General features: G+C 38.4%; 1 protein-coding gene across 1 annotated transcript in view; it reads right to left on the bottom strand.

Annotated features, from left to right (window-relative positions):
- The window catches only part of LOC122789860 (phosphatidylinositol 3,4,5-trisphosphate 5-phosphatase 2A-like), a 1,099,782-nt gene that overhangs the window by 652,486 nt on the left and 419,883 nt on the right, over positions 1-27,413 (bottom strand). The window contains exon 6 of the mRNA XM_044057294.1: positions 2,433-2,523. Within this exon, the coding sequence (XP_043913229.1) occupies positions 2,433-2,523 (91 nt within the window). The remainder of the gene's footprint in view (positions 1-2,432; positions 2,524-27,413) is intronic.

Genomic DNA, 27,413 nt, shown 5'->3' with positions numbered 1-27,413 from the left:
AGAGACAAAGGTGCCAAACCAGGGATAAATTTCTGGTTCCCCATCCAATTGTCCAAGTTGCACTTGAATTGGATTAGGGATGAACTTTATTTCACATGGATGGGGAGCCTGTTCCATAGATGGGGCAGTCTCTGGGATACATACCTGTTTCTTCAGAAGGTCCTATTTATACCACAGTCAAGGTTTGAGTCTTTATAACAGATAATTCTGGTGCTGTTTGTTTTGTGGATATGCAGGAAGTCCAGCAGAGTGGAGACTGACAATGTCCTGTATGCCAGGCATAAATCTCCCCTCAAAAGCCTGTAGGAGACAGAATAGAGGGATAGGGCCTTGAGGGTCTCTGCATAGGACATTTTACTTATGCCCTGTATTCTTTTAGTGAGAAACTTCTGTGGACGTTCCAATTGTTGGATATGCCTGGTCAAGTACATACCACAGGGGGCATTGTACTCAATAACAGGTCTGATGAATTCCAAATAAATTGGAACAATGACTTCCTTGGACTTAGATGTCATACCTTTGTTTATAAGTTGTGCAAGTTGGTGCTGAATTTTTTTAGCCAGGAGATTTGCTATATCTTCTGGCTTAGTATAGTTGGCTCCATTTACAATGAGCTCTGCACACAGTTGTGTATTGCCTTTGAGGTTGTGGACATAGCTAAAGAAAGCTTTGTGGTTGTCCTTGGCTTACAAGGCCAAACTTACCTCAAAATTTCGGTAGAGTTTATTTGTCCTCTGAGTTGTTTGTTTAGTTTGATGAGAGTAAATCCAGAAAAAAGCACTACAGTTGTGAGTCCACAAAACAGTGTATTCCAAATGTAAATCAAAAGTAAAATTTAGCGCTTTCGTCAATGCCAGTTGACTTCATCAGAATAACCCAATGGGTTAGATTTTATCATAAAGTTATTTCAGTCATAGTCAGGTCTATACTTTAATCTAAAACCCAAGTTTGTATTTCTAAACAAAAAAGTAAACTGCAAACGGAGACAAAAACAATATCATAAGTAAACAGAAATCTAGGGTAGGGAACCTTATCCGTAAACTACATAAAGTTCTGATAGAGTACAGCACTAATTTAAATGAAAAGTATTGGAAACATGTAACATTGGATCATGAGTTTTTACTTAATCAAGAGCAGAAACCCCAAATATTAACTTCTATTAAAAATACATCTTGCTCTCAACATTGGCATATATTTACTTGGAAATTGTAATACAGATTGTTCTTTACTCCAAACAGAATGGCCAAAATAAATAAAAACAGCACTGTTAAATGTTTGACGTGTACATAATTTGTAATGCATATTTGATGCATATATTTTTGACTGTCCTTCTTTCAAACATTTTTAGAATTTCAAAGAAGATTTCGTAAAAGCTTTATGATTTGATTATTTTTCTTTAACTAGGTTTTTAGTTCTTTTTAATACAAATTGTAATTGCAAGTTGTATAATAAGAACCTCTACCTACTCTGAACCATTTTGGCAGTGGCAAGGGAAAGTATCACTAAGAATTGGAGATCAATTTCATCAACATCATTTGAATCATTTTTATCTTCCTTAAAAAACTAGCCTTAACTGTGACTAAAATAAAAGGAAGTAAGCTATTTCCTAAGACACTTGTCAAGAATCCTTGAATAAAAGTACAATCCTAATTAATTTATGTCAGCAGAATTCTGCCTCCTGAATTTGTTTCTCAAAATGTTTATCATTTATATAACTTATATTGCTACTTACTATACTGAACTTTAGTCTCTGGAGTAACCACAATTTATTTAAGTTAATATTTCACAAACATGTTGGATTTATCAAATATAGTTTGGAAAAAAAATATTTATTTTCTTTTCTTTAGAATTCTATTGTTGCTATTTGCAATTGTATTAAATGTATTTCTGTTTATATGTTAACAGTTATGAAAAATAGGGGCAGTTGAGACAGAACTGCAAAAAAAAAAAGAAATTAAAAATGTATCTAAGGAAAGAAATACAAATGCAAAGTATCTTCTTTATTCTATGGATTACTTTACTTACATAGTAAAATTTACTTACATAGTAAAATTAAAAATAATAATGCCCTTGCATATGAAGTTGTAGGCTGAACAAGAACAATGTTTACATTTGCATTGTCATATGCTTTGAGTTGAGTTGTTTGCAATTTGATAAGGAAATCAAAGTAGCCTAATTTCCTATGTCTGCACTTAGCACACATCTTAGAAAGAAATATTTTTACTATGGCTTCCTAATGAAACTATGACTTTTCCATGATATCAGCATGGCCTTCCATTATTTAAGTTTATTAAACAACAGTTAAATCCATAAAGTGATTAACTTTGCTGTGCAATAATTACGTCAAATCTAATAAGATTATGCACATTTGAGGCTAGTGCTAAAACATACATATCCATTAGAGTATATTAAGAGAACAGGTTCCAGCATACCTGCTTATTCTGGGGACTCAGAGGTGAATATGGTGGAAGGTCAAATACTTTGGCCAGTGTTTCCAGACCCAATAATGTGAAGTCAAGTTCACTAAAATGAAAAAAAAAATGCAATAAATTTGAAAAAAAGTCTGCACTCAATAAATAAAGCATATGTATCTAAATGGCATATTATATATTTGCAAAGCATTTACTACAATTCCATCTGCATGTGAAATGGACTGGTACAAAAGCAATTTACAATAATGTATATCAGACCAAGTCAAGCAATAACCATGGTAATCCAACTCCTCGGCACACTCGCCAAGTTACTACAACAATATGATGCAGTCGTAATGAAGTTTACTATCTCTTATAATAGCAGACACAGTGAAATGAACCTGATCCTTCTGAACCATTGCTGTAGTCACAGGGTACCTTCCTGTAATGTTAGCAACTCATGTTCAGGTAGCATTCTGGAGGGTAACTAAACTTGCTGAGAAAGGGGAATACTGAGCTGCTTTGGATGTCTCACAGTCACTGTGAAAGAGGGGGTGAACAGGGGTGTTCGCTATGCCTGCTGGTACAATATTCTCATCAGACAGTCTGGAACTGTAACAGGGCACAGAAGTAGTGGTTGAGGAGTATGTATCCACCATGCAGTAGTTTCAGGCTTGGGTGATGCAGCTGAACTAATTATACAAGACCATTGCATGCCCACCAGATTTGCATTTTGTCCGCACCACTTCTGGCCATGCTGACTCTTCAACAAAAACAACAAAAAATGACTAATAAAAACAACAAAGGCAGTGGTAATCTCCAAAGACCAGTTTATGTTAGTGCTTTTGAATCTTGTTATTGTAAATTAAAGGATTAGGCTGGATGCAGAGCACCACTGCATAGGAGAGGGATACCCAGTGCTGTACATGGAAATAAGAGAACCCATGGGGGGCAGTCTAAACCACTCCAATAGAGTACACAGTAATGGGGGAACTACTAATCCAAGTGCACAGTTAGGGATTAGATGTTTCAAGTGTAATCAGAGGGGACACATTGTAGTCAAATGTCCATCCAGGCAATGTGAGAAACAGAAGGTGAGGGAGCCAGTAAGTAGTGATGACAAACTGCCAGTGGTAAGTTGTTTAGAAACAAATGGAGTGCGAAATTATCACCAAAACCTATATCCAATCTTAGTAGATGGTAACAGGTAATTGCTAAGAGGGACACAGCTTCTGCTATAATCATTGTGAGGCCTGCACTGATTAGAAATGAGCAGTACTTGTTTGGGCAGTCCATTCTAGTCAGAGAATTGGGAGGGACCCTGTTCTAAATATCTTTGCCTAGGGTTCATCTTGACTGGGAGGGTGGAAGAAGAAGCAAGCAAGTAGGTGTGTTTGAGTATATTCCTGCAGATGTCCTGATAGGGAATGACTGATGACGCAGTACATTGTGTGCATGCAGTGATATGACCCCAAAATATCTCATACCTGAAGCTGGGACTGGAGTGGTGGCTGTTTCAGAGGGGGTGCTATCTGGTAGCATCAAGTTTGAATGTGAGTCACAGCTGTGGGGAATACTGATGTTCCCTTGTACACAGTGACTATGCGGATGGAGGTGAGTGGTGGTACCCAGAGTGACAGCGAGGCACAGCTGTCGGAGGTTACTAAGCTACCGTGGAAGGAGAGCTTGAGTTTGAGAATATTTCTGCAAATGTCCTGATAGGGAATGACTGTGATAATACAGTGCCTTGTGTGCATGCAGTGACATGTAGTCAGGCTGGGAGACAGGCATGTAGTTCTGGCAGTCTGGGTGAGAACCAGACAGATTTCATACCTGAAGCTAGGACTAGTGTCGTGGCTGTTTCAGAGAAGGAGCTATCCTGTAGCAGTAAGTCCAAAAGTGAGCCACAGCTACTGGGAGGTACTGATGTTCCCTTGGACATGGTAACTGCAAGGATGGAGGGGAGTGTTGATACCCAGACTGACAGTGAGGTAGAGCTGTCAGATGATACTAGGCTTCCTGTGGAAGGGGAGCTTGGGAGAGTCGCAGATGTACAGTTGAGACAGACTGAACTTATGGACCCTACAGTACAAAGCTTAAGGGGGATGGTTAAGGAAGCACCTGAGGCTCAAGGAAGAGGGGAGTCTGTATACAGGAAGAAGGGTTTTTGTATATGGGAACAAGGCTTTGTTGTATAAAGAGTGGACTCCTAAGGGAGGGTTGGAAGGTGAGGTACTATGGCAGTTGGTAGAGCCTAGCTATAGTTTCTGATATTCCTTGGGAAGAGGATACTGAGGCAGAAAAGGAAGGCTTGTTGTATAGAAAGTGAACTCCTAAGGGAGGGCTGGAAGTTGAGTTAGTGTGGCAGTTGGTAGACCCTACAGCCTGCCATCTGCCCCTTCTATCTAAAGTCCCTAATATTCCTATTGCTAGTGATATTGATGTAGAAAAAGTGGTGAGTGCTTTGCTAGAAATTTTCAGCAGAGTAGGTTTTCCATGGGAAATACTGACTGACCAAGGTATGAATTTTATGTCAGATCTGCTGATTTGCCTGTGGAAGTGTTTGGGATGAAACATTTAAAGAACACTCCCTACTATCCCCAGACTAATAGTCTTGTGGAGAGGTTAAATTCTACATTGAAGACTATGCTACAGGTATTTGCAGACCCTCACTGAGGTCTTGGATAGATTAAGTAGGCAGGATTAGCCATTAAATCAAGTAAGTGTCAAGTGGGTATGGCAGAGGTCACTTACTTAGGACACAGAGTGGGAAGTGGTAAAATTAGGCCAGAATCTGTCAATGTGGAAGCTATCCAAGTATGATCAGCTCTTCTTACTAAGAAACAAGTAAGAGCATTTCTAGGGACAGTGGGGTACTATAGGAAATGTGTGCCCAATTACAGTACCATAGCTGTACCCTTACTAACCTAACTAGGAAGAATAAACTGGACAAGGTAGTGTGGACCACAGATTGTGAACAGGCATTCCAAAAACTAAAAGAGATTTTGGGAGGACCCCCATGTTAGCCAGTCCAGATTACAATAAATAATTTATTGTACAGGTAAATGCTTTGAATTATGGGGTGGGAGCTATGCTGAGCCATGTCTGCAAAGAAGGAAAAGAGCACCCAGTGGTTTATCTGAGCCATAAACTCCAACCTAGAGAAGACTGTTATGCAGCTGTAGAGAAAGAGTGTTTGGCCATAGTGTGGGCATTGCAAAAGCTGCAGCCCTATCTTTATGGGAGAAAATTCACTATACTCACAGATCATAATCCCCTAACATGGCTTAATATGTCAGTAAGCAGAATGCCAAGTTACTGAGGTGGAATCTAAGACTGCAAGCATATGATGTGACCATACAGTATTGCAGTGGGGTTAATAATACCAGTGCAGATGGATTGTCGAGGAGAGTAGTGGGCTAATATTCCCAGGTAGACCCATTTTTCTCAAGCATCAGTTTCCAAGGGTCAATTAAAAAAAGTGCTTGGGTCAGGGGGGTGTGTGAAGAAACTGAAAACATTTGCATCTCTGTTAGCATGTCTGGCAGGAGATTTGTACATATTCTTAGATTAACTTATATTGTATGCCAGCATGCCTAATTGTGAAAATGTAAATAAGTTTTAAAATTTTGAGTACTTTCCTGTGTAAACAGAATGTTTAAAGAATGTGTCACTGCTTTGTTACATTTCTAACTGGACATGTTTGAGAGAGACATTCTAAACTACAAACTGTGGAGAATCAGCTGAGCAGTGAGTGATGTCTTTGGAATGTTTCTGGATGTTAAGAGATTATTTAAACAGTGGATTGACAGAAAAATATTTTTTAAACAGCTGACTGTTATATTTTGAAATTAGACAGTTGAGAGCAGTTTGTCAAGTACTGAGCAGTCAGTGGACACCAAGAAAAGAGAACTTACCAAGAAAACTGTAAGCTTGTCTTGGCGTTGCTATTATATCTTAGAGTAGATAAGGGACAGTACGCTTTAGTTAGATCAGGAAAGCTTAGTTATTAGGATAAAGTTTTTTCTGGAATAATGGACTACTATCATACAGTTTGATTTTACATTTCTGGTGACTGAATTCTTGATTTACAATCTTGTAAATCATTTTTCTTATTATTAAATATTTTTTTATTATTTTACATTGTGGCTGGAAATCAGTGTTTTTCTTTAGAGATTAAAGAGTGTTTCTACCTGTTTAATACTTCCCAGGTCACCATGAAGGCCTGACTGTTCTGGTCATAACTATCACTTATTTTGATAATTAATTTTCATAACTGGACATCCCTTTAGAAGGGCATGAAGACCCTCTGATTGTTGATGGCATTACTATAATATTTTGGGAAAGAGACACAGCTGGAAATCTGCATCAGGCTTTCCCACAAGTGCTTGGATGAGTGAGATTTAAATTTACTTTGAGTGTGATAGTATCGAAGGTCTTAAACTGGGACACTCTGAAGTCTGTAATAAGAAAATACATTTGGGTGGACAGAGGTATGTAGTCCATTCCCAGAAAATAGAGCGTGTTCCTGATGTGCTATTAGGGGAAAATTGTGAAATGTAACTTCTGTTTAAGTGACAGACTCATATTGGAGTCAGTAGTGAGGACTGCAGCTCCTTAGTTACTGACCCAGGATAGTAAGGGATGCCATTTAATTGTTGCCAATCTGGTGAGGTATTGGCCAGACGTCACATGTGATAACACTATCCTCTGCACCACTGTTCTGTCTAATTGATCTAAATTCTCATTTTTGCTACAAAACAGTGACAAACCACAATGAGTCCACTTTTCAAAGCTGGATTTGTTACCCCAGCTGAACAGCACAGCTTTATAATGACTAGCCACTGCTTTTACCACTGCCCCCTACCACCACCAAAGATGACCACTATTCAACAGCTAAGAAGAAAAATACAACATTGTCACACTGATAATGCTTTCTTCTGTGATTATTCCCTTCTGTCCTACTATTTAACCAAAGTCTATCTTCTCTTGCACCCTCACTTAAACTCTCCCAAGTACAACCTTTGATTTTATTACCTCATCCATCTTCTACTGTTATTCCTTTTATATATTCTACCCTCAAACCATCAACAGAAAGCTTGTTTTGTGCTCTTAATTTTGAACAATTGACATAACTCTTTGTTAACCATCAAGCCATCATGAGTATATGACCTTTTTCTTTGCATTCTGACATAACGTTTATACAGATCAATGTGTAATACTCTATAAATTTGTACTGTGTGGCTTTTATTTTTGTGTGCCTTGTCCATACACAGGAAAAGCCTGTAACAATTCAATGTAAATCAGCCCTATCCAGGTAAACAAATTTAAATAAATAAACAAATGAAAAACAAATAGATAAAATTACACTATTCTTCCTTATTTACTCTCTGGTGATATATTTCCAGACCATAAATCCTGGATCTCCCCATGTTGCGATACCTAATAATATCACTTCTCCCACTGATAAACTCTGGTCCAAGACAAAAGACAGAAAAACTGACATCTGACTGCCTAATATATCAGAAACAAAGTTAGTTGGTTAGAATTATGGTTCTTTGACTTTCAGCCTGTCAACATTTGCTACAACTTGGAATCATCGCTCAAACCCAATGCAGTCAGTAATGAGGTGGATATCCCTGAAACTACTGTTTAGGAAACACAGATTCTTTAAAAAGGTGAAGACGTGGTCATTTGTATTCAAGATAAAGCAACAACAGTGTCCTCTCACAACAAAGGGTGTATGCTCATAGATTTTATTAGCAAAACTAAAAAAAATTATAGCTGACAAGCAAAATGTCAGAGACACATAACTGAAAGCACATTCAGTCAAACGGGCATTAAAAACAAAAAATCTTTCTTTTGTTCATTCTTTCTTTACTTCTTGCTTTGTGTTTTTGCTGGGGCTAAGACCCCATCTTCCATGAGGGCATTGCACCCCCACAGTACCATTAGTTAGATATACCAACTCCGAAGTCCCACTACTGCACATTCTCACATCAGTTCATTGACACAGAACCTGTAAACTGGCCAAGTCACAGGCTGACAGAAAAAAATTAATAACAAAAGAAGCTAAAAATGTATTCATGGATCTTACTTTAGGAGAAAATGCCATTAGCTTTGCCTACTAGAGGATGTGATTTGTACTGAATATCCTTCTCAAGCTGTATCTCTTAACATATAAAAAGATGAAGTAATCTTGTTTGCAATCTAAAAGTAGGCTGGAAACCATTACTTCATAATCCTAACAAAGTATCCTTCTTGTTTAAAGACCTTTATTAAAAATTAACTTTGTCCAGAATAACGGAGACATTCCTGCAAATAAGAGCATCCCAACTAGGTATTCATTACAGAGCTGATTACCTGCTTTAAGTTGGAATTTTCAAAGACATAATTAGTGATAACCATCTGAAATGGACAATTTGTAGTATGAAACTAAAACAACTGTCTTCTGGAATCTTTCTGACATAAGGGTTCCTAGAAATCTGGGTGAACTCCAGTTATGACTTATGCTTGTTTAGATAATGCTTGAACTATGCTATACCTAGCTTTTCGGTTTTGCTAGATAACCATGCCCTACAAATAAATATATGAGTTCATTGTCAGCTCAGCTATCAGAACAGCTAAAGACTCTTTGATCAGAAAGAGGCAAATCATAGATGAAGCATTCATGCCATGGAACTACTGGCACAGTTGTATAACTGGCACAGTTCTTTACTGCTGCAGGAGTACACAGGATATACAGCTTGTTCCCCTGCCCAGAAAACAACAGCCAGCTTTACAAAGCTCTGGCTCACACCCTCAACACCTTCACTCTGACTGCTGATTGGCTAATCCTAAGGAGGGAAATCAGTACTCAGTGTGAAGCCTTCTTCAGGACTTTCTTATTCATACATTGGTTGAAGAGCATACCATCTGGAAATAACCAACTAATATTAACAATAGAACATATAAATTAGAAATCAAACACATCCCTACTTTATAGCCCAACTATAACTGTACACAAGAGTAAGGAGATGGAGGGTGGGTGTAGCTACTGCAGCAGTGAAAAATGTGAGCATCTCTTGTTAAGGATAAGTGGCATTTACACAACTGTACTATATTTATCATTCCCACTGCTACAATAGCCCTTAGATTATATGGATTGAATACCAAAGCCTATCCATCCTGGGAGGAGGACAGACATAGAGCCAGGATCCCCTGGAAAGTGGTTCGAGCAAAGTTTAACCTGGCCCTAGAAAAGGTATCTAATTTGTAATTTTTTGTAAAAGTATGTATAAATAATCAAGCAGCTGCATCTAGAGTGCTTCTAGGATCCAGCCCTGTCTGGTAAGCCATCAAAGAAAACAAGGCCATAGTGGAATGTGCCTTGATACATCATGGAAACTATTTGCTATGATGGGAATAACAGAAAACAATAGCTGTGGATAACCACTGGGAAATTATTTGTTTAGACACAGGGTGTCCATTTTTTGCATCATGATAATTAATAAATAGCTGATCAGCTTTTCTAAAGTGCTTAGTTCTGTCAGGATAGTACCTTAGCTACCCATGCATACCCAGAGCATACAGAATCTGTTCTCCCTGTTTTTCAGGTTCTGAGTAGAAAACTTGGAGACTGATGGCTTGATTCAAAGTAAACTCTTCTGAATCTACTTTGGGCATGAATGAGGGGTTTGTTCTTAAAAATATTCTATCCCTAAGGAAAATTAGATGAAGTTCACCCACCATGAGGACCTTCTTGCAGATGTCAAAGCAATGATGAATACAGTTTTCCAAATCAAGAACCTTAAATCAGGGTTGATGAACAGGTTCAAAAGGTGACATACTCAATTTCTCCAGCACATAGTTGAGATCCCAAGAAGGTGTAACATGTTTAAGGGGAGGTCTCAGGTGTAAAACCCCTTTCAGGAAATGTTTGACAACAGAGAAGAGGAAGGAGGGTTCATTGGCAGACATGCTGAAATGGCCATAAGATGAACCTTGGAAAAAGTAAGGCCAAAGGAAAGGAACACACACAAATATTTGCACACCAGTGGTACAAAATCACTTAGGGGACCCTAGTTATTGGCGAGACATGAACTTGAAAACTGATACAGGAAATTCTAGTAGTAGGCTTGCTTGCTCCCTTTAGACCTACTGCAAGTCCTTATGAAATAAAAGCCTAAAAAATATTACAACTAAATCATCCTGGTTGTCAGTTGAAGTTGATTGATATTGGGGTGTATCAAACTCCCGCAGTCTTATGTGAGTAGATCTACTCTGTGAAGTATCTTGTAGTAACTGCCCTTGGCCAATTCCATAAGAAAGGAAAACCAGTGTTGCCTGGGCCAAAATGGTGTCACTGCAATTATTTTTGGGGTATTATTTTGAGTCTTCTGAATTACCCTGGAAATTAGAGTGGAAACATATAAAAAACATTCCCATCCAAGTGAATGAAAAAGCAACTATTTTTGATTCTTGTTTGCACTGAGCCCTGGAACAAAACTTGTCTAGTTGTCTGTTTTGTTTTGAAAGTAGATGAACAAATGTATTTCAGTTTTTTACAACTGTGTCAATTCCTGGATGGCACCCTCATTCAGTTTCTATTTGTGAGGGTCTGTCCTGGTTTTACTCTGCACTATGTTCTGCTCTGAAGGAATGTAAAATGCTTTGATGGTTAAGGAATGCTGTGGAGCTAACTCCTAAGCTATCATTGCCAGCCTGCATAGAGGGTATGACCTTGTACCTCACTGCTTCTTTCTATATCACTTGACTGTGGTATTGTCTGTAATCACCTGGAGAAGTCCTGGGGACCAAATGTGATGGAATGATTTAAGGCAAGTACCAAATCAACATCTCTTAAATTGATATGCCTTGGTCTTTCCGAAGGATTCTATAGGACTTATACTTTTACCCCTCTGGTAACTTCCCCCCAAGCAAAATTTGATGTATCTGTAGTGACAGACTGGATTCGGGTCTGAGGACAGAAGAGAAGACCGGAGTTCAGTTGAATCTGTTGTCTCCACCAAAGCTGTTCCCTTTTTATAAAACCCAAAACTGGAATTTGATGCTACAGAAGATGTAGGTTATAGGTCCATGTGTTTTTAGAACCCATTGTATCTTTTTCATGTGTAATCTGGCAAGAGGTATCATAAGAATCATAGAAGCCATGAACCATAGGATCCTGAGGAATTATCTTGCAGAAGTCTGAGACTGACTGAAGAAGTTTAGGAAAAATCCTAGACAAAGACCTACCTTAACTTGTGATAAAAAAGCATTGCAGAAACACAATCCTGTGCGACAGAGTCAAAGAGAATTTTGCAGTATTTATCCTGAAGCTCAGATTGGTCAAAAGAGACATAACACATGCAAAACTGCATCATCACCAAAGTCCTTTTGGAAGGCTGTAAATACTCTAAAGGGGACTTGACGCAAAAGTGAATCCAAAAATGTATTCTATAAAGATTGAAGACTGCTCTTTTTTTCTGACAGCCACGGATATTGATAGAGTTAACACCTCAAGTCTCATTCAGCTTATCTTGCAATTTTCCTTCTTGATGTCAGTATTAAAATGCATTATGATAAAGTGATGATAGTACTGAAAGGTATCAAATGTCACCGCTCTGCAAGGGCTGATAATCTCCTACTTCACTTCTTAATGACGGCTTGTATCCAGCTAACTATTGCTGTATGGTTGCTACTAAGTTTATAGGTTCATAGGTTCATAGGTAGGTACTAGGCTATCGGCCCTGGGGCCTATACAAGCCCAGCCAAAAAGGTACCCTGGCTTTTGCCACCCAAGAAAATTATTTTCCTGTGCCCCTGTCGAGCAGAGCCACAGAGGTGATCCCTGGGGTGAATTTCCTATTTCCCATCCAATCATCAAGATTTTTCTTGAAGAGTGCTAATGAGGAGCTTTGTTTGATATAGATAAGTAGTTTATTCCAGAGTATGGGAAGTCTCTGGGACAGGAATCTATCCCTCTGACATGTTCTGTTTATTGTGGTGACAAGGTTTAAGTCCCTAGAGTGTGTAGCTCGGAAGGATTGGGATTCCTTTAAGTGGAGCATGTCCAACAGCTCTGGGTTTGACATAGCTTTGTATGTTAGGCAGAGATCACCTCTGACTAGGCGATATGCGACAGAGTAAAGCTGGAGTTTTTTGAGAGAGTCTGCGTAGGGCATCTGTTTGAGGCCAGTAATCCTCTTTGTGAGGTATTTCTGCAGCCTTTCCAGTTGTTGTAGATGTCTTGTGAGGTACATACCAAAAGGGGCGTTGTACTCTATAATGGGTCTAATGAGTGATGAGTAGAGGGGAACAATGACCTCTTTTTTTCTGGATGAGAAACCTTTTGTGATGAGGTGTGCCATGTAGAAGGATTTCCTGACTACTGTGGCGATGTGATTATCAAAGGAGAGACTACTGTCCACCTGTGTCCCAAGGACTCTTATCACACTTTTGGTGTTAAGTATACTACCGCCTATGTTGTAGTTCATGGGTACAGAGATTTTACCAAAGGGGATGACAATGCATTTTTTGGCATTGAGCTTGAGGCCATGGCTTTGACATCAGGCATCTGTCTCAGTGAGGCCCTTTTGTAGGATGTCCACATCGTTAGGACTTTCGTTTATGGCTCCTAGTTTGCAGTCCTCTTCGAACTTCGTTAGCCAAAGACCTTCTGTGTTAGCCTATACTTCAGAGAAGTAGATACCAAACAGGAGAGGACCCAGGACTGAACCCTGTGGTACTCCACTTGTCACTGGTCTGAAGTCAGATTTGGAGTCTGCTACTTTCACAGTGTGGGTTCTGTCAGTGAGCCAGTTGGCAACCCATCTTGTGACATAGGGATTTATACGTAGTATAGTGAGTTTATCTATAATTCCAGAGTGGGGGATGGTGCTGAAAGCCTTGGCAAGATCTAGATAGGCTATGTGAACCACCTTACCCTTGTCTCCGGCTTTGGTGACTGCTTCAAAGAAGTCTATCAGGTTTAGGAGACATGATCTGACTTTTACAAACCCGAACTGGGTGGGGTCCAGAGTCTGGAGATTACCAATGTCTTTGTTTATAAGTTTCATGATGATACATTCCATGGCCTTGCAGACCAGGCTCATCAGGCTAATGGGGCGGTAGTTCCTGGGGTCCATGGTGGCTCCCCCCTTGTGGAGTGGGATAACTGTCACTGTGCACCATTCAGCAGGCACAAAGCCTGAGGTGAGGCTATGATTGAACATGGTACTTAGGTGGGGTGCCAGTTCTTTCTGTAATTCATGTAGAATGCAGCCTGGGATGCTGTCTGGTCTCATGGATGCTGTGTTCTTGGCTTTGGAGAGTGTGGTTTTTACCTGTGCAGCCGTGATTACAGGAACTTTGCTCTTTAGGGGGTGAGAGGGGGGTAAAGTTAGCACTGAACCTATCTGCCAGGATGCTGGCAATATCAGTTGGGTCTGTATATTTAGTAACATTGTGCTGTAACTCAGAGCAGATCTGAGTGTTGCAATTGAGATTCTTGACATAGCTATAGAATGCTTTGTGGTTGTCTTTAGAATCATTGGCGATTTTGTTTTCGTAACTTGCTTTGGAGGATTTTATCAGGGATCGCAGCTTCTTACTGAGGCTGACCAGGGAGCTCCTCCACTCATGGGATTTTACTCTCTTTTGCAACAGTTTCTTCCTTCTGTTGTACAGTTTGTTTATGGCAGGGGACCACCAGATTGGCTTCCTTTTTTTGGAGGATAGCATCTTGGTTCTATTTGGGATAGCACGATCCATGCACTCACGTAAGTGCTTATGAAGTGCAATTGTGTAGGATTCAGTAGTCATAACTGTATTATCCATCCGCATGGGTGTCATGACATTCACTACTGTCTTAAGAAGCATGAAGTTGGCTTTGGAGAAATTTTTTACCATGGTTTCTTTAATGGGGGGTGGGGGCAGGATGTGGATATCTAGGGTAATTAGCTTATGGTTGGATCGGACCAATGAAGCGTTGACCTCAGGTGTGGAACACCGGTCACTCATGCTGGTAACGACTAGATCTAGGATATTGTTGCCCCTGCTGGGGGTGTGGATAAGTTGATCCAGGGCATTGGAGTTTATGAATTCCAGAAAGCGTTGAGTGAAGGAGTTAGTATATGAGTATTTTTCCTACTTGATGGTGGGGTAGTTGAAATCGCCCATTATTAGGGTGTTTGGTTGAACCCTAATATTTTCCAGTACATCAAGAAAAAAGGAGTGGGAATCCTGGGGCATGGTGGGTGACCTGTAGCAAGCTACAGTTTGGATTGCAGTTTTAACCAAAGTTAGTTGCACTTGGATAACCTCGGCTGCATTATGCTGAGCAACTAGCCTGGAGGTGTGGATATCCTTACTGAATATGGACACACCTCCACCTTTGGTGTTCCGGTCCAGGTTACATGGCCGAAAAGTGTGATATGAGTTATAGCCTAGTAGTGCAGGGGTGTTCTCTGGAGCCTTGAACCAGGTCTTAGTCACTGCACAGATATCTATGTTCTCCATTTTAAGGAGTGCCTCGAGTGAGTGCATTTTGAGATTTGGACTTCTAGCATTGAGTAGCATCACCCTCAGTTTTTCCTTGCCTGTTCCTGTTACAGTGGTGAATTTATCATTTGAACCTTGCCTAAAAAAGGCACTATAGGGGTGGCAAAAACCTTAGCCAGTATCCGGAATCCCAGGGGTGACAGGTGCAGGCCATCTCTGGCAAAGCATCGTGGTCTGTTGACCATGTCATCCCAGGCAGACAGATACTGGATCCCATTAGAATGGCACCAGATGCTTAGCCAATTGTTGAAGTCAGTCATTTTGTCCTTGTACTGCAGCATCATTCTGGGTGATGGCAGAATGCTACTCAGGGCTAGGGTCATACCTGCCTGGGCTACAAGATTGGAGAGTTCTTCCATGTCTCTTTTCATGTAGTCCAGGGAGGTATGTCTCAGGTCGTTCACACCAGCATGGACAATGACAGAGTCATATTTGTACTTGTTGTGGAGTGACCTGAGTGCATGGGTTATGTGACGGATCCTGGCACCCGACAGGCAGCTGACAGTAACCTTCTCCTTGTTTAGCCTGGTGAGTAGGACATCAGTGTGCCTGACTATAGAGTCACCTATGACTAGTGTGTTGGGTATGTTGTTTTGCCTTATTGGCTGTGGTTGAGTGGCACACTGAGTCTGTGGGCTATGTGTCATTTGGGTTGTGTTGTGGGTGGAGGTTGCTTGCATTTCTGTTTTGGAGGTCTCCGTTGCTTGAGCAAATTATTATTGAGAGCCTCCATGAATGTTTTTGTGTTTCTATGTGTGGATTTTGGTGGTGTACATTTAGTGAGACTATGTGATGAGTGTGGTGTGGTGCAAGTGTTTACCTTCTCCTCTTGACTGTCAGTTCAGTCTTGACTGGAAAGAGCTTTACTTCCAGTTTGGCTAAATAAGTGCATCTCTCACAAGTTGTAGTGTTGGGTGGAAGGAGGAGAGAGTTGTCTGTGTACATGAGGCAATTTCTACATTAGATCGTTATTGGCAGAAAACATGACCAGGATAAGGAAAATTGCCCATGTGGTTCCTCTCTACAAGGTGGACACAAAGATACAATTTCAACTTATCAACCTACACACATATTTAGTCATACGACTAAAACCTTAGAAAAAGTTGTGCAGGTACAATTATCAAGCTAGAATATCACAAGTTGCTATCCAGTATGCAGCCAAAGACATTCAGTTAAATGTAGCTAGCAAACTATATTCTGAGCGTCATGGACAAAAGCAAATGCACAGGCTGCTATTTCTAGACCTGTGTAAAACTTATTGTACAACTACATGCCGTTTGGTCCTAGACAGAAACTCAGTCAATGTGCTCTTACTGAAAAATCAATCACTCTAACTCACAAACAGGCAATTCAAAGTAAAGTGGGAAATATATTTTCAGACTAAGAATAGTGGTATGAAAAGTGCCTTAAGGCTTTGCTATTACACCACTGTTATTTACTCTGTCTATAAATATGTGACATTACTGTAACATCCCATCTACTATACAATATATGGATGACATTCCAGTTCTGTGTTTTGCCACACACGTCAGAAAGAGTTAGCAAACTACAAAATGCCTTCAGTAACTGGAACACTCTGGGTCTTAGAGCTTAATACCACTGAAAGGATGTCTTTTCTATTTGGTGACATACATACCTCTCAACCTGGAAACATCAAAAATCTGGACATGGCCCATGAAAAATAGGTACAAATCTGTACACTGATTAACATAAAATCTGCATACATAATTATGTAACCCCACCTACTCCAGTGGAATTGTGGGATATCAACTTTCAAATGGAACTGAAGAATAGACAACTGAAATATGGCACCAGAGTCCCACTACAGCCATTCCAATGCCCCATTACCTGGCTATTTTGCCCCATTTACCATATACACTAATATGTGCATACTGCTTTACTTCTACAATGATTATTTGGATTTTATTTTTACATTTTATAGCACAATGCACAAACACAAACAGGTATATGCTAAACAAAGCAATACTGTCTCACAATGAAAATAGACTTGGCATTAAAACGTCTCCGCCCTTGAAACTCACATTCATTGAAACAGCACTGAAACCTATACCACATCCAAAGAAATGCATCTGGCCACTGGCCAGTGGTGGATAAAGATTACCTTTGGACTGTTTTCAAATCATAGGCACCTTGCACACAAAACAAGAAACATACATGCGTTCTTTGATACACTTTCCTGACTTTATTAAATTATATTCCTTGTATAATACAGCACAAACTTGTTAGACTTAAGCTAGAGCACATTTTAAATTTATAGTTTGAACATTTTTCCAGTAGGCAATGAAACAAAATGCATGAACCAATAATGACAAAACTGCCCAATTCAGAACATTTCCATCATAAAAGTCTACCGCCACACACACACACACACACACACACACACACACACACACACACACACACACACACACACTCAGTCACATTTTATATGTATTGTTTGAACATTTTTCCAGTAGGCATTAATATAGCAGGGATGCATCTGTACTGCTACATATTAGCTGCAAAATTACAGCTTGACTTGAGCAGGTAAATATTATTAATTTTACTGGGATTCTGCTTGACAACTTTATTGACTTACTAAAAGCAAGTTTCAGTAGCAGTCAAAAACACATAAAACTGGACCTTTCCTGTCATCTAGAGGATACTTAAACCTTCTTCTCAAAGTCTGCTCTGACCAGGGTTACACTGATTCCACTTTTGGCTTTTAGCTGCCCTATCCTCCCTATGTTAAGCAAATGTATGATTTCCACAACCTTCTACCAAAACAGCTGATAATTACTTGGGCCACTAAAGAAAATGCAATACTAAGGAATGCCCAGTTAGCCAGGCTGTTTGTCATTTCAGAATATGTTGCCCTACTGTCAGCTATGTCTAGCTTTGGAAAACAAACCGGTTTTCATGCTTTTGTCATAGTAGAACCCCACAAGGTCCTCTTAAGCTTCACATGTAATTGTCTAGTACAGCCAGGAATTGGAGCTTAAGTAATTAGGAATGACGAAAAACAGCTGGAACTGACAACATAGAAACAACAAACGCTAAAATTAAAATGTTTGTCTTTTCGGCTTTTCCCTGTTAGGGGTCACCACAGTGGAACTCTGGTCCACTAATGATTGGCAGTAGATTTTTATGGTGCAGAGTTGCCAGCCCGACGCCCAAACTTCAGCAAAAGCACGCCCATTCACGCATGTCTTTTGGTGGCCACTCGACCGCAGGGAGGACATGCAGACTCCACACAGAAGGCACTCCAGCCAACATTTTAAATACTGAAAATCCTAAACTCATCTCTCTAATAGTACCACAAAAGAAGCATGTTTTGTAAAGTTCAAGTTCCATGGAGCCCATGACAACCATTACTTAATATATATTACATCCATGTTTACACAATAATGGGGGCAAATGAAAACCACCACATTCTAGCACACAATGGTTCTACATACATTAGGCTCACACCAAGAGCGCACACACATAAAATAACAATAACTGGTATTTAAAACATGTAATTACAATTTTGAACAAGCAAGAGTCAGACTTCCAAAATATACATTTGAAGTCTTGTTTCCATCCTATCACTAGTCTCATTAACTTTTACGATAAAAGACAACTAGTGATGCAAGGACCTCTGGTTGACCACTCCAGGCTGACAGATATAGTTATGATATTCTAAGCACTGTGTTGCTCTCTCTGCACAGATTCTTCTCTCTGCTAGCTTGGCCTCAATCTGCCCTTAGCAATATCTAAGCATCCATTCAGAAACATGTGATTCGTAGCCTCATGAGTCTCTACATCCTAGGGCTACATTAAAGGATTTGTACTCTCAACAGATGTGTTTATCGAAAATAATCCTGAAGTCCAAACATAACCAGTGTGACTGCTCAGCTAAGTAGCAGATTTCCCTTTGATGTCTAATAAGTGTTGTACCCCAGTAAACAAATTTAATAAATAAATAAAAGATTAGAAGGCTTTTGGTTCTATTCCCAGACTGATTGGTTGAATTAATGTCCTATTACTGACACTGCAGGGCAGTATGGATGTAGTGAACCCCCAAGGTGCATTAACTTGAACGACATGTTACACCAAAGCCCCATCTTAAATCTGGTAGCATCACAGGCAGATGTTAAAAGACTGACTGATTGATTGGCTGGCTGGCTGGTTGATTGATTTATTGACTAACTGATTGATTTTATGGTCTTTATTGACTGGGAAAGTCTAAGTGGGCGGAGGCCATTTTCATTTGAGGGCACGGTACAAAAGCTCCAGATTATTTTACAGACGGCATTAATTGAAATAATAAAATAGTGTATTTTATCAAAAAAAGCAAGAATAAAAGATGATACACAACTGCATTTACATGCATACCCCATAGCATAATAAAAAAGGAGATATGTGATCTCAACTCTGCATCTGCTCATTAATTGCTATATATGCAGCTACTTCATTTGCATATGCAATTTTATACATATGCAGCTATTCGCTACTTACATTGTTTATTACATATCATGGCTGCATGTTTATCTTTACCAAAAACATGCAAAACATGCAGTGGATATAAAAAGTGTACACACCCCTGTTAAAATGACATGTTTTTGTGATTAAAAAAATGATACCACAATAAATCATTTCAAAACTTTTCCCACTTTTAATGTGACCTATAACCTGCACAATTCAATTGAAAAATAAACAAATCTGTTAGGGGGGAAAAAATATAAAAAATAAAAAAAGTACAATAAGCTGGTTGCATAAGTGTGCACACCCTTAAACTAATACTTTGTTGTGTGTGCACACCCTTAAACTAATACTTTGTTGAAGCACCTTTTAATTTAATTACAGCATATTTTTTATATCCACTGTACATTATCTAGCCACCTTCCAATTCATCTCATGTGACGCATGAGAAATTACATCTTTTGATCAATTCTGAAAATATTTAATCTCCTTATTTTCACTTTTGCTTGCAACATAGATGAAAATATTTTCATACTTTTAAAAGCAGACAGAAATGTTCCCAACATTCTCCCCTATTATTTCATTGCTTTATATAATACTTGTTCTTTTACTAACAGTCTTCTGTACTGATCTTCACAGAAAATGTCACTTTAATCTGACATCCTTATGCTGTAATCTTTTATGCATCTTTGTACCCTAACTCTCACCATGACTCTAAAAAGCATCTGTCTGTTTCATCTCTATAGTTATGTGCATTTAATAACTCAAAACATGAATAGTTTCCTAATGAACCCATGTCTTCAATCATTTGTCACATTATGTTATTCAGATACTTGCCTTTATCTTCTCTCTTTCACTTTTTGGAAAAAAGCAATATTTTAAGCTCAAAACTTTTCAATAAACCATATTCCTGATATTTTTCCAAGAAAAGAAAAAACAACTGCAAAAAATGAATTGCTAGTTGATATACAGTTGATAAACTGCCTTCTTCCCTATGAATATGCAAATGTCCCTGCTAAGCAGGATTCAGCCATTTCCTCATAACATACTATAACACGCAGCTAATAGTCTATTCTCTATTTCTACTGCTAGTAAATGAGGGTGTGACAGCTATATTCCCGAAAAGGGTAATTTAGTACTAATCACAAAGACTTTTTATATAAATGACATAATGACATTGCTCTACAGTACTGTATTTTCCTACAACCTCATCCCATCCTTTCTTTTTTAGTGGGTTTCCAAACTTCACCCCCAAACATTCAATCTCCTAAACAGCAAGATATATAATCCTTAATCCCTTTACCCTCAAAGCCTTTTCTTGAGACCTGATATACCCTTTGTAAAATATTCAACCTCATTAAACATCAGAGCTATGGCACAATAACTAATGGAAAATGACTCTACCCATTTCAAGTTTATATAAATAATCAGACATGCAAAACCCAATCAACAGTGATGTAAGTCCATATCATGGCCTAAATGGTCAGCCCATTTCAGTCCACTTAGCTAAACATCCATTAGCCATTAGCTGTTTATTAAATATCTCATACACCTTTTACACCCATCATACAAACGTGTTCCCCAAATAATACCTTTATAATAAATAATATCCTACGACAAACTGAATCAAATGGCTTTGCCACATCTAATAAGCACAATCCCCCAAATGCTCCACTTCCATATCTCACCACATTTTTTTTAAACTAACATAATGCTTTCCTCATATTTCTTTCAGAGCTGATCTTACCTACCTCTGTTTCAATTCAATACAATTCAATAGAATACACAATATTCAATCCTTTGTTAGTGACTTACAATCTTGAGTTCAGGAGTGATGCTAACCTCTAATTACCCAGAACCCTCATATTCCCTCCTCCCAGAAGACCTTTATAGCTCTTCCATCACATCCTTTAACCCTTACCGTTACCTATCACTTACAATCTAACTGCATATGCTAAGTTGTCATGGTCTTATAGAATAGGTACCCTAATAGCTCCCTATTGAAATTCTGACAGTCATTACTGCATATGCCAGAATTACAAATAATATATGAAAGTTTAAAACAACAGATGTCAAACTTTGCCTTTTCTTTTAAAGTTTTTTTTTCTTTTTGCAAAAGGCAAGCCTCCCTGTGATCTCCACTATGGGGGCCAAGTCCCCCACACCCATAATTTTACATATACCTACTCTGAGATCAACATCTTTCAGAGAGAAGGGAATAACGTGGCCTGAATCTCTCTGATTTCCTCACCTAGATTAGTCAACAAACTTCTCATCTTTCCCTTCCTAAAGTACAATGGGGTGGTGATGTTCTAGCCTTTTTCCTCATACACTATACATAAAACTAACATGCTAATCTAATAGTTTCTGCATAATTCACAAAACAAGTCTAGCTGGCTATTTCTCCTTACATGCCCTCATCCCCTCCAAGCCCCTAGGGTTTTCATTTAACCAATTTCTAAATAAGTCTCACTACTGTTGCTTCACCTTTTTCATCATATACTTAAAGTGATACCTAAGATTCCATTTTAAATCCACATTAAAGCTAAACATTCCTTTCAGATCACAATCTTATACTTTTTTATGTCCCCCATAAAATCTGTCATAATGAATGTTGTAAATTCCTGATCCCTGTTAGGGTTGTGCTCCCTTTGTCTGTCTCCATATATAATATAATATGATTTGAAAAGCCCACATGTAATCCTTCTGCCAGACCAAATACAAAACACACTCCTCAAAATAAAATCATTTTTTCTCCCTGTGATTGTCTTGTTGCAATTAATTTTCAGCTGAAAGAAAGAAAGGATAAATAGAAAGACGGAAATAAATAAATAAATAAAGAAGGAATGAAAAGAGAAAGAAAGAAGGAATGAAAGAAAGAATGAATGAAAAAAGAAAGAGAATGAAAGAAAGAAAGAAGGAATAAAAAATGAAAGAGAAAGAAAGAAGGAATGAAAGAAAGAAAGAAAGAAGGAATGAAAAAGAAAGAAAGAAAGAAAGAAAGAACAAAAAAAGAAAGAAATAAGGAATGAAAGAAAGAAGGAATGAAAAAAGAAAGAGAAAGAAAGAAAGAAGGAATGAAAGAAAGAAAGAAAGAAGGAATGAAAAAAGAGGAAGAAAGAAAAAAGAAAGAAAGAAAGAAAGAAAGAAGGAAAGAAAGCACTTTAGTAGTGTCAAAAAGTCTAGTAGTATTTATTTTGTTTTCTTTTACCATAACCTGAGCCAGATGTCATGGCATAGGGACTCGTGAGAGATGTTTGTGACTGCAGTATATATTGCTCACATTTATGATTACTGTCTTACTGGTGCTGTTCTTTTACTTCGGTGTACTCCAGAAGGTGATAAATGTCATCAGGACACAATGACATCACAGACAAGCTACTGAAACTAGGCCACTTTCTATGCGCTACCACTGACAAATGTGTTCCAAAAGAGTACCAATCCATGGTACATTCAACATTAATCATTGTTTTCTCTTTCTTAATTTGCCTAGTTGTATATTTGGTCTAGATGGAGTTGCCAACAGCTGTAGTAGAAATTTGTCCATTGTATATATTTTTCTGTCTTGTAACAAAGTTTAGTTTCCCACCCACTCCACCTCAACCATTTGCTTTCCTAAAGCAGGTCTGCTTTCATATTAGTTACCTTTTAACATGGTATAACAGATCTGTCTTCTGAGGCAGATGTTGTTTGCCTTCACAGAGGCACATAACTAGCATACTAATAAGCCCTCTGGTGCAACCAATTCTCAACAGTCCAGACTTTTTCGGGACATCCATTTGCTCTCAAACTGCTATCTCTATAAAAATTTTAAATCATTTTGGGAAGTTCTACTGCAGTAGTGCCAGAATTTAAAATGCATCCGGCTTTTTGACCCTTATCCCTATTTGTTTTTGTTTAATCAGTAATTCTGGGAGTAAAAATTGAGAGGTCTGCATTTTAGAGGCCATTATGTCTGTCCCATCTTCAGGGTCTTCTATGGAATAACAGAGGAGGCAATTCCGTTTTGCCTAGACTTGACCAGCATTTGTGAGCCTGCCTGTCCCACCAACATTTACAAAGTCAACCCAGCTATTTCAAGAGATACCAAGAAAAAGGAACAGTTGAATGATAGTGACACCCAGAGGGGTGGGAATGGTAAAACTTCAATGAACCCATCCAAATGCATGTCTCTACAACTCTTATGCTTTCCTGGAATATTTGGTTTTTTATCCAAAGTAGTATAAAGTATATTTTGAAAACCCTCATATATTAGAGTGAGCAAAAAGTGACATTAAATCCCAGAAAAATAAGAAGCACCTTCAACTGGAGGATTACATTATTTGGAGGGTAGAACTACAAGTGATAAAATTAGAGTGGTTAAGTGTCATCCTGGTACAGTACTGAGAAGGGACAATGCATGGATCCTTAATGCCTTAACAGTTAGTTAGGTATCCAAGATGGAATAATTGCCAGTCTAAGAACGAACAACCTGGATAGAATGAAAAGAGGACTGCAAGAGGATTTTATGGCTTTAGGAAGTATTGTCTGAATAGGGAATGGGTGAGCATAAACTGCTCTGCACCAAAGGTGTCAGTATATGTCTACTGAAATGATGCCCGGTTATGTTCCTTTGCTTCAGTGAGGAGCTGGATGACAGTTGGAGAGGTCCTACTCATTTTTGTAGGATGGTCTGCATCTGTCTTTGATGTAGGATGGTCTGCATCTGTCTTTGAATGAAGACTATACACCAGTTAAAATGTTTTAGCACAACATAAAATGCAAAAGAATAGCAAACACTGAACCAGCATAAAAAGGACATGATATAAACTCTTTGTGTATTTTCTATGCTACTTCAGTGTTTGCATTTTTATTTTGTGCTTGAGTTTGCTTGAAAGATGCCAAAACAGGCTAATCTGGGCTGCTGTGCAGCTTTTTGTAATAAGCTTAAATACTTTGTTAGCAAGCATCTACATGATCCAATGAAGAAACTATTTGGGAAATCCCATTATTGAAATTAAAAACAATAAAACTATGGAACCAAAACCAGTGAAGTTAAGCAGAAAGGAAAATATGAATGTTTGCATTAAATAATCAAATACAGACAGGGGGAGAATAAACAATGGCAATGTTACCTGAAAGTGGAGAGCACTGATTATAAACATCTACAGTATTTGGAAGAACTGCCTTCTAGGAGATAGTGTCTTTCCTCCTATGGTGCCTGGCCTAAAACACATCTGACCATTCATTATTGCCAAGCATTACCTGCCTTGTTAAGATTATTGCTTAATTATTTAATCTCTGTTGAAGAAAAGGACTACCAAGCTTTAGTATTTTATGAGTACAAGGCCTACCAAGCCCTAATATCTTAGGGTTGCAAGGTCTGCCATGTCTTAATACTACATAGCTGTGCATACAGTCCTAGAATTTAATTGACAGTCTATGGGAGTGAATGGAACCCTATGATTTGTTAATCAATCAATGGCTTTAAATTGGGCATAAATAATGCAGCAGAAAGTGAGGGAGAACCTGTTATATTTTCTGTAGTTTTAAGTGGAGCCCAAGAGTCTGATACCCCATGTATTGCAATAAAAACATGACATTTTAAATAAAGGCAGATCTAGGTTGTGACTGAGGTTGTTACTATAGGTAAGAAAGGCAAAGTGTACCATTGCATTTATGGTAAAATAGGTCTCAGAAGTTGTCATTTGTAATTATGCCAATAAACCAAGATATTTTAACTTATCTGTCAAAAAAGAATAAGAAAATACCCAGAAAAAAGCAGAAATGAAAAACAATGCAAAAGGAATGTTGCAAGATTTATTTTTGCAGTGTCTCATGATACGTATGGACTGTTTTTTTTTAATGTCATAAACAAAATCTGTGCATAGAATATCATGTTTCTGAGCCCACTGCAGACAAAGGCAAGCAGTGTATTAAAACAAATAAAGCCGATCATAGGCATACTGCAGAGTGGTTTAATGGTTGTCATCACTACCTTCACAGTCTATGTTGGTTCCTGGGTGGGGTGCTTTCTATTCTGGACTGCATATCCTCCTTATGTTCACATGGCTTTTTGGGAACTGATCTGATTTCTTATTGCATCCAAATGATGCGCTCTAGATGAGCTGATGATGAGGTGTGTGCATGTGTGTATGCATGCGTGTTTGTGTGTGTGTGTGTGTGTGTGTGTGTGTGTGTGTGTGTGTGTGTGTGTGTGTGTGTGTGTGTGTGTGTGTGTGTACATAATAATGAGATTGGTTTCACTGTCTTGGTGCCCACTAAGTGCTAGAATGGGCTTAGAACAGTTGAAAATGGGTAGGGGCAAATTAATAAATGAAGACGGGCTTATAAAAGTGAACATAAATTATGTTCCAAGTATTGCTTTTCCTGTACAAGAATGTGTTACATTAACTTCTGAAAATTCTAAAGGTACAAATACATTTATTTTGAATCCTGTAGTTTTGACAGTTGACAGATTAGCTCATAGGCCATACCTCCAATTCATACCAAGTGAGGGTCTGCATTCCCTGAGTATTACTGTGTAGTGAAGCATACACCATGTACACCACTACAAACACTTTTTTAAAATAACTTTTAGTCTAGTTAATGAAATGTGGTAGAATGCAAAGTAAAAGAAAAGCATCGGTATCTGGTTTTACAGTGGGAAAATGGATTTTTTTTTAGAATGTGTGATTTTCAAACAAAAAAGATATGCTGTTCATAAGCATGCACTGTACGAGAAGGGAGGATACACTAGTGGGGAGATGGGCTATGTTATTGAAGTTGGTGTGCAATATCAAAATTCCTGTGTGCACTTTTAGTCTAAAGTCTAACATATAACACAAAGTAGAATAACATAAAGAAGAAGACCATTCACCTTCATAAACAAAGTGATGCGCCCATAACATTAAAATATGCAGATCCTGGAGTGCTGTGATATTTACCTGTATCAAGTCCAATATGTTGTGTTTTCTTCTGGAGTCTGACAAAATGCAACATTTACAAAAGCATGGCTTGTACATTATAACATGTAACCATGCAAATTGTTAAGACAGGTGAAGGCTGCCAGCCTAGCCAGATAGAATTTTGTAGATAATTCTGTCATTTGTAAATATTAATGGAAGCCACAGGCTTGTTCTCTTAAATGTGAAAAGACTATATTGGCTGTTGAACTGAAAAACATGTAACAACAGTGCACTCTGCTGTAAGAAAGCTGATAATTCAAGAATTCTTTGATCAAAAACGTGGCACCGAGATGTCTAGAGGGAGGCATTCTGCCTATTGTTTTGAAGCTAGAGTTAATGGCTAGAATTTACATGTATAATTTCTTTTATTGCTCTGGTTTCCTGCCCAGCTGCAGAATCAAAAGGGCTATTAACCTCTGAGTTTCTGTTAGTCTGGGAACCAGAAAGAAATGATGTAATCTGAAATGAATCAGTGGTACTGTGTTATCAATTTAAGGACAGAAAGAATAAGGGCATTGAGCATTTGTCTTGAGAACATTCAACTCACCAGCACTGCCTGTGTTCTATATGTAAGTTTATTTTAGAACTGTGTTTTCTCTTAGATATAGCTAGGAACTAGGAAAATTAGATTATTTTTTTTGTATTGATATCAGAATATTTCTCCTGTATTATTTTAGGCATTTCCCTGTTATGTCTGAACTCTTGACTAGCACTGTGTAGTAAGACGTAGTGTCTTGTGTTTTTATTAATTATTTTTAAATATTTTTAAACCTTTCAACTGTTGCTGTTTAGTGTTGAGATAATTTAAGCACTAGAGTACATTGCATGTATAAAGTGACACTGGCCAAGCCACTCCAATAAGCCTTGACTGTTCAACTGCACTTACCATTTGAATAATAATATTGCACAGTATAATTGGACACCCTTTTATAAGGGCCTTTTAGTAGCTGATAAATATTAGTGGGTGGTGGCAAGTGGTACTACTGTATAGTTGGGTAAAAGGGGCACAGCTGGAGAACCTGCACCAGCCTTATCCAGGAGTGTCTGT

Source organism: Protopterus annectens, chromosome 15.part0 (assembly GCF_019279795.1).
Source record: "Protopterus annectens isolate FY-2018-M chromosome 15.part0, PAN1.0, whole genome shotgun sequence".
Classification (NCBI taxonomy): Eukaryota; Metazoa; Chordata; order Ceratodontiformes; family Protopteridae; genus Protopterus; species Protopterus annectens.
Note: the sequence above shows the minus strand (reverse complement) of the source record. Positions and strands in the feature narration are given on the sequence as shown.